At 36.8% G+C, this 15,092-nt stretch overlaps 1 protein-coding gene across 7 annotated transcripts in view; it reads left to right on the forward strand.

Moving 5' to 3' along the window:
• PCCA (propionyl-CoA carboxylase subunit alpha) overlaps nucleotides 1-15,092 on the forward strand; it is a 417,069-nt gene that overhangs the window by 156,534 nt on the left and 245,443 nt on the right. For all 7 annotated transcript variants that reach the window (XM_043582425.1, XM_043582407.1, XM_043582436.1 and 4 more), the window contains 3 exons: nucleotides 552-630; nucleotides 5,381-5,483; nucleotides 13,280-13,374. In XM_043582425.1, the coding sequence (XP_043438360.1) occupies nucleotides 552-630; nucleotides 5,381-5,483; nucleotides 13,280-13,374 (277 nt within the window). The remainder of the gene's footprint in view (nucleotides 1-551; nucleotides 631-5,380; nucleotides 5,484-13,279; nucleotides 13,375-15,092) is intronic.

Genomic DNA, 15,092 nt, shown 5'->3' on the forward strand with positions numbered 1-15,092 from the left:
TTCACCCATGATAGAATAATGTGACTTGATTTCTCCCCAAATCATTGTGTCAGTTTTTGCTGATAAAAGCTGCAGGGGTTCCCTGTGAATTTTCAGATGAAAATACCTCAAATACATGTAAATCATTACTTTTGAAAAAGGGAGTTTAATTTGTGATGCATGCAAACAGTACTTTGGAGGAATTGTGTGTGTGTGTAAATGTCATAAAAGTTGCTTCTTGTATCTTTGGTTAGTTAATATTATATGTGCTTCTATTTTTGGAATCCTCTGTCAAATAACTTATTTATCTTTTCTTAGCTTTTTATTTCATTACTGGTAAAAATGTTATATTTATTGATACAAATAGTCTTTTTCTTTCGAAATGATCACCTCTCATTTTTAAAATATATATGAGATCATTACACTGGTGTTATTTTCCTGACTCTAAAGAAAGGAACTTTTAAATAAATTAGTTATTGTCTTCTGTGTTATTGAACATGTGGTCAGTTGTCATGTTCATGCATCCAGATGATCAAAGTCTGAACTTCTGTTTAATTCTTCCCTGCTGTTAGGCTACCCTGTCATGATCAAGGCCTCAGCAGGTGGTGGTGGGAAAGGCATGCGAATCGCCTGGGATGATGAAGAGACCAGGTGAGGTGCTGTCCAAAATCTACTTTTGATGAAAATTGCAGTTACTGGAGTTTTATTAAACTGACAAGTAAACAGATACCAAAAGTGTAATGGAATAATTACAATAACCAGATAATTTTTACTCTTTTAGATGGGAAAAAATGGAGATTATGCAGAAAACTTTCTTGTTTATATGTTGATGATGATTGTTCTGTTAGAGAAAGGTTCTTACTTTTTTATGCATTAACAAAGGAGGATTGTCTTTTTGTTTTTATATTATATTTTAAAAATTATAGTCATGATTCTGTTTTTTAGGCAAAAGCTACTAACATTTGATGTATATTCTGAGTGTGGTCAGAAGATTTGAAGCAAATATATTTAAAGTCAGTTATGATTTCATTCGTGCATTAGTCAGTGTGTACTTTCTATAGCTTGTCTATAAAGATGGTGAACTACTTCAATAATTCTATACTGTGGAATATATTTCTTCTGAATTTGAAACTACTAAACGTCCTTTATATACAGTGCACTCTGTTGTAAATGTAGACCAGTTTCTTATTAGTAGTTTCAGAAATCAAAAGTAACTTTTAAAACCAAATTTCAAAAATCCAATGCATTGATGCATTGATGACATCATGGTGATTAAAAAATAACTTTTTGGGAAAACTGCATAGTACAAACAGGTTTTAGGCGCTTCTATGTAGGTTTGTGTTTTTATGGATTTTCGGATATGGCAGAAGAGATTTATGTCATTTTTTTTTGGAGGGTTGGAGGGGATAAACAATGACTTAATTATTGTCTTATGTTGCTTTTTCATGCCCTTTTTCTACCCAGAAGTAATGTGGTCTTCCAGATCGTTCTGCTTTCTTCAGTTCCTTTGCTTTTCCTTTCCTCCCCACTCCCTCATATCTCTCAAAAACAGAAGTCTGGAGCAGTTGTCGTGAAAGTTGTTCACTACAAACCTAATTCAGAAATTAGGTTCTAAAGTGTACAAGCAAGGTAAAAATTTTCTCAAGGCAATATATTATTACCCTTTAAAATATTTTGGGAAAACACCAGGTTGCAGACTTGCACAGATGATTTTACCTCTAAAGGAAAATTATCTCAGAACACCATTGTTTCTTTGGTTGAGCATCAGAGAAAGTAATTAGTTGTGTTGTGGCGTTATAAGAGATAACATATACTGCTCTTTAAACCCCAGTCTTGGGGCGCCTGGGTGGCAGTTGGTTAAGCATCTGACTTTGGCTCTGATCATGATCTCGAGATTTATGGGTTCGGGCCCTGTGTCGGGCTCTGTGCTGGCAGCTCAGAGCCTGACTGTATGGAGTGACAATATTGGTTGAGGATCTGTGTGATAGGCACTGTTTCAGTAGTGTTCCAGGAATACAGACAAAATAATCCTTTCCTCTATGCAGTTTATATACTAGATCTGGAGTTCTTAACCTTTGAGTTCCCAACCCCAGGAAATTGAGGAGAGGTTTATGCATCTGAATGAGGGAAAAAAAGGACCTATTTCTTCACTAGCTTCTAGTTGGGATTTAATGTTTCCTCCAATATAGGCAACCAACCGACTTACAATAGTGGTAATATCTGTGAAACTTTGTACCACTTTGGAAGTCACATGTTATCACATTACAGTTGTTGAAGATATCTCTGAGTAACAGTGATTATTATTAGATTTGTTGTTGGAGCTTATTATTATAAAGAACCCCATACATTGTATCCCAAATTTGTTCTTAAAAATATTTTGATGCCTGTAGTTCAACATAATTTGTTTCGTGTGCAGTCCTATGCATTTTCTTTCTTGCACTTTTGGCCTTGTTTTCACAAGAAGTTCATGTGTTGCATGATTATGCAAAAGAGGTATATAGCATAAATCCAGACAGTAGGAGACACCACTGTGGCCATCTTTGGAAAAGACAATCTGCTGCAGCCTCTTGGTAGGAAAGAATGATGTAATAAAGATATAAAACACAACTCAACGGTTCTGTAAGAGATGTGTATTTTATAAACTAACTTTTTTCTCACTGTTTTGCCCTCTTGTATGGCACTTACATAGCAATTTCACTGAAAGCTTTAGCACTTACTTTTCATTATTCTTCTTGGGATCTCAGATTGCTTATCCATCATTTCTCCAGGGCTTCCTGTTAGTAACATATTCTTTTATGGTGAAGATAACTCTTAAATTTCTAGGTATTGAGATTTGCTGTGCTATTAACCAATGGATTTTAATTTAGCATTCAGTATTTTCAGAAATCACTGTATCTATTCATATATTGGGCATCTTTTTGGGTAATAATTTAACCCATTAAATGGCACATTGGTTCAAAATATGTTGATAAAATTAATAAAAATATGTGCACCCATACTTTTCTATCTAAAATATTGCTCTCACTTTGATAAATCATATCTGAAACTTTGTTGAGATTAATAAAAGTATGACACTATTTGGTTTGATAATACATGCTCTTTATTTTAAAAAGTTCCTCTGTATCCCCTGTTACTTTGGAAGAATCTGAACTACAGAAAAATTGAGAGGGGGCGCCTGGGTGGCGCAGTCAGTTAAGCGTCCGACTTCAGCCAGGTCACGATCTCGCGGTCCGGGAGTTCGAGCCCCGCGTCGGGCTCTGGGCTGATGGCTCAGAGCCTGGAGCCTGTTTCCGATTCTGTGTCTCCCTCTCTCTCTGCCCCTCCCCCGTTCATGCTCTGTCTCTCTCTGTCCCAAAAATAAAATAAAAAACGTTGAAAAAAAAAATTAAAAAAAAAAAAAAAAAAAGAAAAATTGAGAGAACAGTCCAGAAAATATCCATGGGGTTTTCTTCTGTAGTCACCAGTTGTTAATAGGCCACACTGCATCTACTCCTTGCCTTCTCCCTTCTTAAGGCAGAAATATTTTTTGCATACTCGATAAAAATTTTAGCCTTCTTTGGAAGGAAAATCTGATAGCCATTAATTGCTTTATTATTTTATCCAGAGGAGTGTCTTCCTCTTGTAACATCTTTCCTACGTGGTTTTAGGGAAGTAGCATTTATGGCTTGTCTTAGAATCTTAGAACATCTGAAAGATTAAAAAAAAATAGTGTTGTTATTGTATATTAAATTAGGGGGAGAATCATGAAGGCTGTTGAAAGTAGACTCAGATATTTTCATAATAACCTCTGGCTTTCTTTTCCCTATCCACGTTTCAATGAAATACGGCATGACTGGAAAATTGATCATGTCTGCATTGTGGAATACCCCTGCTAGATTTCGAGGACTGTGAGGGCAGTTTCTGCTTTATTTTTGTATTCCTGTCACCTAAATATGCACCAGGCACATGGTTTCATGATTAGTAAAAACGTATTGAGTGAATGTGTAACTTAGGTATAACAAATGATGTTTTTAATGCGGTTTCCATGAGTTCCAAAATATCCCCGTGATGCTTTCAAATGTGACAACTTATTTGGGTGATTTTGATTTTCACCTTTAGTATTCTTGGTTTAAATGGAAAATGTAAGCTCTGAGTCGTTACAGCAAAGACAAACTGTCCCTGTTTTTCTTTCTGAATCCTCATGTCCCATCTAATAAAAAGTTGGTCATATGGTATTGAAAACAATAATTCATTGTGCTTTAGTTTCTTTGAGCTTTGCAGTCTCCTGAGATCTAAAAACTCCATTCCCCTAAATCAAAGAAGTAATAGAGGACTAAGAAAACCTGATACCTTTTCCCTCAGAACTCTGAGAAATAGGAATTGTTGTAATATGTTTTGAATTTATCTTCTAGTCATTGTTTACTTTCAATGTTGTATTTTTTTAAGCACAAAAACAAAAGTGGTATTTATTTCTAATATTGCCAGATGGAGTGTTTGCAAATTAAAAGATTGGAATAATTTTAATACTGTATTTAAGTACAGATACTTAATTTGAAGGTTAATAAGCTATTAATAATGTATAAAAAGAATTAAACTTTATATTCTGAATATATCAGTGAATGGAAAATAATATACTCATTTAGTTTTAGGTAAGCAAGTGTGAGTTTTTAATAGACCGAATGAGCCCAAGTGTATGAATTTAGTGAGCATATTTTAATTCTAATGATTTAAATGATTACAGTTTGGGAATAAAACATGTAAAGCGATAATCCTATCCATACTTTCTATTTTCAAAAATTGTACTTTCCTAAGTATTAATTTTGAATAAGTCCAGAAATGACTAAGCTGTCATGACCTGTATGGGTGTGTAGAGGGCAATTATATTTAAGTAAAGGTGTGCATTTAAACTATCATGAAATGTTCTTGAGGATCCTCCTGTGCTGGGTTCATTTTCACAGAGTACTTTGCTGTAGTTTTGCCCCAGTTGTGCCGTTGGTCAGTTTGACCCTTTGCATTTTTGTGTGCGTATTCTGACTCTTGAATCAAATGGACATGCATTTTTGTATTTTTTAGTAATAGAATTAAGGTACATTGGGTTGAGGAAATGGAATTTTATGTGACTTGTGTGGTTTATTAAAAATACCTGACTTTTCACAGTGAACTAGGTATTGGTATTCCTATTTCATTATAAAATCTAGGATCAGGGAAATTAAATCACTGACCGCACGTCACAGAGCTGGTGAGTGTAAGACTTGCAGGTCACCGCAAGTCAATTTAGATACTTGTGCATTAAGTGAATTTTTCTTTGCTTTGTTCATAAGTAAGCCACGATAAATATTTAATTGCTTTGTTTTCTTTTAGATTGAGGGCTGTGTTTGTTTTGTTAGTTTGACTGTTCTTCCTTTTTAAAAATTTTTTCCAGGGATGGTTTTCGATTTTCATCTCAAGAAGCTGCTTCTAGTTTTGGTGATGATAGACTACTAATAGAAAAATTTATTGATAACCCTCGTCATATAGAAATCCAGGTTGGTACATTTTAAGATGTTTTCTAATTATTATGACTTCAAAATAACATCATTTATTCCTATTGGAAACACATCCTTTCTTCCATTTAGAATGATTGTGAATCGTTCTGGTATGTTTCCATAACTTCAAAATAGAGAATGTACATAAATTGATCACTTCCCTTTGGAATTGGGTATACTTTTTGTCAGAGTGCCAGAATGTTGGTCAACAGAGGGAATGATATAAAAATCCTATAGGAACAAGCAGTCCCAAGATGGACCAGGCTGAATACATTGTGCCCAGAGGCTCATTAGCCCTCTTCTGAGACTGGCCATTTCAGAGCTGTTTTTGTTTTGTTTTGTTTTTTAAGTGCTTCATCTGGATTCCTATTATTTCAGTTCACCGAATGTCTGCGTGGCTGGCCCACTGAGACAAGCATTCTTCTAGGAGCTGGTAGTAGAGAGATGAGTAAATGATTTCCTCTACTCAGGTTAAGATTTTAATCCACCTGCTAAAGTGGTTGTGGGGAGTATGGATTTCAGCAGGACAAACTGGGTTTTCTGAAATGGTACACAGAGGATGATGATGTGTCCTGAATTGTCATTTTTGTCAGAATTGTCTTCATTCTATTTTACACATTAGGGCTATGAATTGAATTAAAATTGATAAAACATAAATATCAAATTTGAAATCATACTGAAATTTAGGTTATTATTTTCCTCATTTCAGTGTGAATAGAGAACCAGAAAACTAATAGGTTATTTGCTGCCATTGCCCCTTCTGATGGGGCATAGTAAAAGTCCTAGGTTTTGTCATTGTGGTTTTGTTAAGTTTAATTTTCATTTTATGTAGGTATTATTTATGAGTAGAAAATCTTCATCTAGATCCTCAAATTTTCCAGAATGGGAAAAATGTGCAAACATACATAGTAGTTAAACATTTTTTTTTAATGTTTGTTTATTTTTGAGAGAGAGAGAGAGAGAGACAGAGCATGGGCAGGGGAGGGGCAGAGAGAGAGGAAGACACAGAATCTGAAGCAGGCTCCAGGCCCTGAGCTGTCGGCACAGAGCCCGATGCTGGGCTTGAACCAACGACCCACAAGATCATGACCTGAGCCAAAGTCGGGACGCTTAACCGACTGAGCCACCCATGCACCCCTTCAGTTAGTAGTTTTAAAACGTTGAATATACTATATTTATTTCTGAAGTTAGCAGGATTTTTTGTTGTTGTTGGTTTTTTGTTTTTAGATGTTATAAATTGAGATAACACAGCTCTTCAGTAAAGTCCACAAATCTTGTGTACGCTTCAATAAAATTCTTGTGCACACATGGAAACCTGTATAGCAACCATCCAGATAGAGAGATGGATAGATAGATAGATAGATATAAGATGTATAGCACATTTCTGTGGCATTAGAAGATTTCTTCATACCATTTCCCAGCCAATCCCTGCATTTCGCTACCAAAGTACCTGCTGTTCTGACCTCTAACACCACAGATTATTTTTGTCCTTAAACTTCATATAAATGAAATTATACAATATATATTTGGTTATACGTACTTGGCTTCTTTCACACAATATCATATCTTTGAGATTCTTCCATGAGGCTGTATGTTATTTATTCATTCTAAGAAATTGTTCTGCAGGGGCACCTGAGTGGCCCAATTGGCCAAGCGTCTGACTCTTGATTTCGGTTCAGGTCATGATCCCAGGGTCGTGGGATCAAGCCCTGCATCAGGCTCTATGCTGAGTGTGGAGCTTAAGATTCTCTCTCTGCCCCTCTCTCTCGCTTGTACTCTCTCTCTTTCTAAAATAAAAAATAAATAAATCAGAATAAAAAAATAAATTGCTCTGTGATATTTCATTGTTTGAATAACCTGTAATTTATCCATTTTCTTGTTGGTGGGTCTTCTGGTTGTTGTCAGCTTTTTAAGGCTGAATAAATTGCTGTGTCTTTTCATGGACATATATATTCTTTCAGATATACTGAGGAGAAATATTACTGGATTACATGGTAATGTTATGTTTAGTTCTAGTAAATACTGTAGTTGTCATATATTTGTATATATTTTTTATTTTTATACAAGTTTTTTTAAGTGTTAGAGAGACAGACACAACAAGTGGGGCAGGGGCAGAGAGAGGAGGGCAGAGGATCTGAAGTGGGCTCTGCGCTGACAGCAGCAAGTCTGACTTGGGGCGTGAACTTATGAACCATGAAGTCATAACCCGAGCCGAAGTTAGACGCTCAACTGACTGAGTCTTCCAGGCGCCCCATATATATTTTTAATAAGCTTCACTCCCAGTGGGGGGTTGGAACTCACAACCCTTACATCAAGAGTTGCGTGCTTCACCAGTTGAGTCAGCCAGGTGCCCCTGTCCTTTATATATTTTGGATATTAACCCCTTATTAGATATATCATTTGCAAATATCTTCTCCCATCAGTAGATTGTCTTTTTGTCTTGTTGATGGTTTCCTTTGCTGTGTGAAAGCTTTTTATTTTGTGGTAGCCCCAATAGTTTATTTTTGCTTTTGTTTCCCTTGCCTTAGGGAACATATCTAGAAAAATGTTGCTGTAGCCGATGTCAGAGAAATTACTAGAATTTTTATGGTTTCATGTCTCACATTTCGGTCTTTAATTCATTTGGAGTTTATTTTTGTGTATGGTGTTAAAAAGTGGTCCATTTTCAGGGAGCCTGGGTGGCTCAGTTTTCACCTCAGGTCATGATCTCATGATTCGTGAGATTGAGCCCCACATCAGGCTCTGTGCTTATGGTGTGGAGCCTGCTTGGGATTCTCTCGCTGCCCCTCCCTAGCTCACGTGCCCTTGCTCTCTCTCACTCTCTCTCAAAATAAACTTAAAGAAAAAAAGTGATCTAGTTTCATTCTTTTACATATAGCTGTCCAGTTTTCACAACACCATTAACTGAAGACACTATCTTTTCCCCATCGTATATTCTTGCCTCCTTTGTCATAGATTAACTGACATAAAATCATGGGTTTATTTCTGGGCACTCTGGTTAGTTCTGTTGATCTATGTGTTTGTTTTTGTGCCGGTACCACACTATTTTGATTACTATTTGTAGTATATCTTGAAATCTGGGATGGTGATACCTTTAAGCTTTGTTGTTCTTAAAATTGCTTTGACTACAAATTTTGGGATTATTTGCTTTTAGTCTGTGAAGAATGTTGTTGGTATTTTGGTAGGGATTACATTAAATTTGTAGATGGCTTTGGGTACTATGGATATCTTAACAATATTCTTCCAGTCCATGAGCATGGAATAGCTTTACATTTGTTTGCGACATCTTCAGTTTCTTTCATCAGTATTTCGTAGTTTCCAGAGTAAAGATCTTTCATCTTCTTGGTTATTCTATTCCTAAGTATTCTTTTTAGTGCAATTATAAATGGAATTGTTTTCTTTATTTCTCTTTCTGCTATTTCATTATTATCATATGGAAATGTGGCTGATTTCTCTATATTGATTTTGTATCCTGCACCTTTACTGAATACATTTATTACTCCTAGTAGTGTTTTTGGTGGAGTCTTTAGAGTTTTCTATGTATGGTATCATGTGTCTGCAAATAGTGACATTTTAACTTCTTCCTTACCAGTTTGGATGCCTTTCATTGCCTGACTGCTGTGGCTAGGACTTACAGTATTTTGTTGACTAAACGAGGCAAGGATGGGCATCCTTGTCTTGTTTTTGATTTTGAGAAAAGTTCTTAATTTTTCACCATTGAGTATGGTGTTAGCTGTGGATTTTTTGCATCTGGCCTTTATTATGCTGATGTACGTTCCCTCTAAACCCACCTGAAGAGTTTTTATCATGAATGGATGTTGAATTTGTCATGCTTTTTCTGTATCTGCTGAGATGATCATATGATTTTTTTTTTCATTTTGTTAATGTGGTTATCACACTGATTAATTTGTGAATATTGAACCATCCTTGCATCCCTGGAATAAATTCCACTTGCTCATGGTGAATGGTTCTTTTAATATATTGTTGAATGTGAAGGCCATCTTTGGATATGAGCTACCACAACCCATTCTTCAGGCCCTAATGATCATGTCCTTCCATAAGTAGAATATAAACATCTTCCTTTCAAGACCAGAATCTCTTTTTCAAACTTGGCCCTGCTATGGATGAGACTTCTTGTGTACAGCTCATTAAAAGCTGTTCTCCTGATGCAGAGACCTCTGTATTTAAAGACAGTTTGACGCCTCCTTGTCAAACTTGCAATGATGGAGGAAAGGCTATGACACTGCAATAAGTAGCCCCATTCAACAAGGTTAAAAAAAAAAAAAAAGCTAGGCACACAGTATTTATTGGCTGTTACTTTTTTTTTTTTTGAGAAAGATACAGAGACCAAGTGGGGGAGGGGTAGAGTGAGAAGGAGACAGAATCTCAAGCAGGCTCCATGCTGTCAGCACAGAACCCAATGCCAGACTCAAACTTACTAACCATGAGATCATTACCTGAGCTGAAACCAAGAGTCTGATTCTTTTTTTTTTTTTTAATTTTTTTTTTCAACGTTTATTTATTTTTTGGGGGACAGAGAGAGACAGAGCATGGACGGGGGAGGGGCAGAGAGAGAGGGAGACACAGAATCGGAAACAGGCTCCAGGCTCTGAGCCATCAGCCCAGAGCCCGATGTGGGGCTCGAACTCCCGGACCGCGAGATCGTGACCTGGCTGAAGTCGGACGCTTAACCGACTGCGCCACCCAGGCGCCCCGAGTCTGATTCTTAACTAATTGAGCCACTCAGGTGCCCCAGCTCTTATTTAGTATTTGAAAACCAGCAGTTGAAGTAGAGAGCTCTCATAGGAGTTTTTTTGTTGTTGTAATTCTTGGTGAGAGATGATGGCAACTTGGGCCAGGGTGTTGGTATTGGAGGTGAGGAAATGTGATTGAATTCTGGATACTCTGTGAAGGTAGACTAGATTTTCTAAAAGATCAGATGTGATGTGTAAGAAAAAGTGTAAGACATCAAAGATGGCTTTAGGGTTTGGGCCTGAGGAATTAGAAGACTGGGACTATCTTTTACTGAGGAAGGAAAAACTATGAGAGATAAGTGTTTTAGGGAGGAAATCAGGGTGTGATGTTGGATAAATCACAGTTGAGATATCAAAGTGTAGGTACTAAGGAGACTGTTGGATATTTAAGTCTGTAATTTAGGGGAGATACTTGGGCTGTCCTTCCTGTAAGATCTTACAGGCAAAATTAATTCCCCCTTCTTTGTATTCCTCATCTGTCACTTATTTGTGCTATTAGAAGACCATTTATTTTATCTTTGTCTGACTTTTCCAATAGACCAAGAAGTCCTTGAAGGCAGTTAGTAGGTCTTATTCACGTTTGGTTCCAACAACCAGGCCGATGTCTTTCACATTACCAATACTCTATAAAGCTTCATCAAGTTGTGTTAAGTAATTATATATCTACATCAGCCTTTATTTTCATTAGTCGTGGCATATAATCTAGGTGATAATTTTAAACACAGGTGAAAGTGTTTTAAATAGGTAACAGTAATTACTTAAATAGGTAACAGAGATGTTGCTCTATCTGATCTGTGCTTGGAAGTTTTTTATTTTCCTCAATTTGCATTTATATGAGGTGATTTGTGCACACTATAAGGGACATTTAATGAAAAGTGAGCATTCCTTTCACCCTTGTTTCCAAGTCCCCTGGTTTCTGTCCCTAGAAGCAGGCACTGTTACTGTTTTTTGAATATCCTGCCATGGACTGTGAAGTATAGATATGTATGTCACTTACATGCATATAGATATGTATGAAGCACTTTTCAGTAGGCAGTATTTCTGGGAGATTTTTCCACATTGAGTACCTGCGCATTGGTAAAGGGCTATATTAAAAGTTTTTTGTTTTTTTTTTTAAATCATGATGGGGGGCAACTGGCTGGCTCAGTCAGTGGAGCATGCAACTCTTTTTTTTTTTTTTTTTTTTTTTAAAGGATTTTTGCTTTTTTTTTTTTTTTTAATTTTTTTTTTTCAACATTTATTTATTTTTGGGACAGAGAGAGACAGAGCATGAACGGGGGAGGGGCAGAGAGAGAGGGAGACACAGAATCGGAAGCAGGCTCCAGGCTCCGAGCCATCAGCCCAGAGCCTGACGTGGGGCTCGAACTCACGGACCGCGAGATCGCGACCTGGCTGAAGTCGGACGCTTAACCGACTGCGCCACCCAGGCGCCCCTATGGAGCATGCAACTCTTGATCTCAGGGCCCTGAGTTCGAGCCCCACATTAGGTGTAGAGATTACATTAAAAAAAAAATTCATGATGGATTTAAGGATTAACTTCCCTTATAAGCACTTTTTATTTAGATTGTCGGGTCACTTAGTTTCTTCATTTATTTAGTGGAATAAATCCTTGTCAAATTATTTTTGTTGAATGCTTAGGAAATGGCAAGACTTTATAAAAAGAACCAGGAGACTACACAGACTTCAGGGAAAAATAGATGTGATTCTATATATGAATCTAATATGTTATAGTTAGAAATATTTCTGAGAATTCTTGGTTATGGCTTAATTTCTTGGACGCAAAGTCTGCTTTTACTCCCTTGTCAACTAGAGTGAAAAGAAGTAGAGTAAATTTAGTGTTAAACTATTTTTCAGGTATGCTTCATGCAGCCACCTTTGAGTCTTAAAAATCAAATTCCAAATTTTTTGACATTTAATTACTGCAGTGTTTTCCTTTGCTTGGATCATTCTTAAGGTTTAGATAGGTTTTATTCCTAAAAATTAAGTTTGCATTCATATGTTGGCTACTCATTTCATAGTTTGTTATACTTGCTGTAACCATGATCTTTTTGATTTTATATTTTCAGCAGCCATATAAAATATTAAGATGATGCTATCTGCTATTTATAATGCGTAAGGAAACAGAGTGACTTGCCCAGAGAAGTGAGTTAAAATTGTTGCCTAGCCTAAGCCTTCTAGAGTAGCTTTTACTTCTGTGACCTTAACATGTGCATTCAATAATAGTTATCTACTTCTTAATCATGAAAATATATTAATCTGTTCCTAAAAGCAAGCATTCTGTCCAAAAATATTAACCAAGAGCATGTTTTAGGGTTACCAGATTTAGCTGATAAGATACATATTAAATTTGAATTTCAGATAAACTGGTTTTTGTTTTGAAGTGAAGGTACGTCCTAGTAAGTATTTGGGACCTATTTTCGTTAAGATTTTTGGTTGTTTATTTAAAATTCAAATTCAACTGGCTATCCTGTTATTTTATCTGGCAGTTCCAGCTCATTTTTCAGTATTACAAATGGGAAAAATCATGATGTGTTACATGGTAACCCCATACTTTTTATCACTTTCTATAACAAAAAAAAAGCACATAAAAACATCCATATATAAATAACAGACTACATATTGGATGTAAATAAGATAGTATTTCTTGATCAACAGGTATTTAATGATGTTAAACCGATGTTTGTGATAACAGTCATGGTTTTCCTAAAGCATCACTGATACCTAGAACATATATTCCCCTTTATTGACACTCAGTTTCCTTCATAAAATTTGTACAATTGATGTGGTATTTCCCCTAGTACATTGGAAATGTAACATGAGAATTTTTTCCTCAAGTCTTTTAAAACATTTTAGTGAGTTTTTGGGGTTGTAAATAGTTTTCCTCTATTAACATCAACCAAAAGAGAAACATATTTGAGAGGTACATGTGTTTTGTGAGGTGTGCTTGGTAAAAACCAATGGTTGTTGCATGGTGAAAATGTTAATTGGGCACATACTCTATAGGTTTGGCAGTGTAATTTTTCAAGCGGTGTACTCTGTCAGGTTTTAGGTGATAAACATGGGAATGCTTTGTGGCTCAATGAAAGAGAATGCTCAATTCAGCGAAGAAATCAGAAAGTGGTGGAGGAAGCACCCAGGTAAGAGTTTCTCTCAGTGAGCATTTATAACAGACTGATTTTGTTTCTTACATTCCTTTCCCATTTTACTGGCTAAAATTGCTTTAATTGCAGTTTGGTAGACATGGTATGATTCTATTGATGTGTATTTTTATAATTAAGAATTTGTCACTTCAGCTTCCTCAGTACTTAGTGCATGACACGTGAGAGAGTTCTTGGGAAAGAAAGGTGGGGTTTTGTTAGAGGAGAGAGTTGGGTGGATAGCCAGCTATGACTTCCACAGGCTTCTAGGGAATAGACCCTGCTAGTGTTTCCAGTCATGTGGAATGTCCAGGATCTTCTGTTGGTGAAAGTTTCATAAAGTTGATCCTGAAGTTTTTAAATTTATCTTACCGTGAAGAGGCTTCTGGAGCACAATTTTTAGAGATTTCTTGATTTATCAGCACTCTTTCAGGCACTTCTCCAAGCCACCTTTAGATGTGTTGAATATAGCAATTTCATGGAACTTCATGTCTAACTTGATGCTAGGTTGGTATTTGTATATATCCAAGTTGTCTCTTAGTCCTTAAAAATCCCACTTGAGTGTACATTGTTATTTTTAATAACCAGGCGATAAGGAGTATAGCCAATTATAACTTTGTCATAGCCAGTGTGCCTTGATATATGTGTATAGTTTCTGTAAAAAGTAGATGTGGCTATGAGCAGATTTTTAATCACAGGGTAATGGCAAAAAGCAAATCCTACTTCAATTATAATGGTTTTTATGTATTTACTTTTAACGTGTATTTATTTTTTAAGGAGAGAGACAGAGCATGAGCAGGGGAGGGGCAGAGAAAGGAGGAGACACAGAATCCGAAGCAGGCTCCAGGCTCTGAGCTGTCATCATAGAGCCCGTCGTGGGGCTCAAATTCAAGAGCCATGAGCTAAAGTTGGGCGCTTAACTGACTGAGCCACCCAGGTGCCCCTGGTTTTTAAATATATGGTATAGTATAGTGGTTTTAAAACATGGTTCCCAAGTTTTTTGCCACTTCTCCTGTTGAGGAGTAGAGGTAGGGATCTGTGTACCTTCCCCCTGGTTTTGTGTTCTCTGACTGTTTGAGCAATAGACTGTGTAGAAGTGATGCTGCCTGAAGGGGCCTTAGGAAACTGCCAGCTTCCACTTCTGTTTTCTTGGGACGCTTAGCTTGAAGAACAGCCCACTGCAGCCTGCACATGGCCTACCCCTGTCTCATGGCCCAGGATCAGGATGTAAGAGGGAAGGAAGAAGAAAAGGCAAAAGCAATGTTTATCTGTATCTTTAAGAAGGATCCCTAAATTTACCTGTGCTAACTTGGTGGTGATCTGGAGTTAGGCACTTTGCTGGGAAGTTGGGAAAAGTCCTTTTTTTTAAATTTTTAATGTTTATTTTTGAGAGAGAGAGAGAGAGAGAGAGAGCGCGCGCGCACACACATGTGCAGGGAAAGGGCAGAGAGAAGAGAATCGGAAGCAGGTTCCAGGAGCCTGATGTAGGGCTCAAACCCACGAGCGGTGAGATCATGACCTGAGCCGAAGTCGGATGGTTAACCGACTGAGCCACCCAGGCACCCCGGGAAAAGTCTTTTTTAAATTAAGTAACTGTGTGTCCTGCTAAAATTCTTCTAGTTGTGTAGAAGGGGACAAGGATTCCTGGTAGAATAATAGTAGTCTCTGACACACTGCTTTTATAATTTGGTGCTATCTTCTTATTGCTTCTAATATAA

Source organism: Prionailurus bengalensis, chromosome A1 (genome assembly GCF_016509475.1).
Source record: "Prionailurus bengalensis isolate Pbe53 chromosome A1, Fcat_Pben_1.1_paternal_pri, whole genome shotgun sequence".
In the NCBI taxonomy this organism is placed as follows: Eukaryota; Metazoa; Chordata; class Mammalia; order Carnivora; family Felidae; genus Prionailurus; species Prionailurus bengalensis.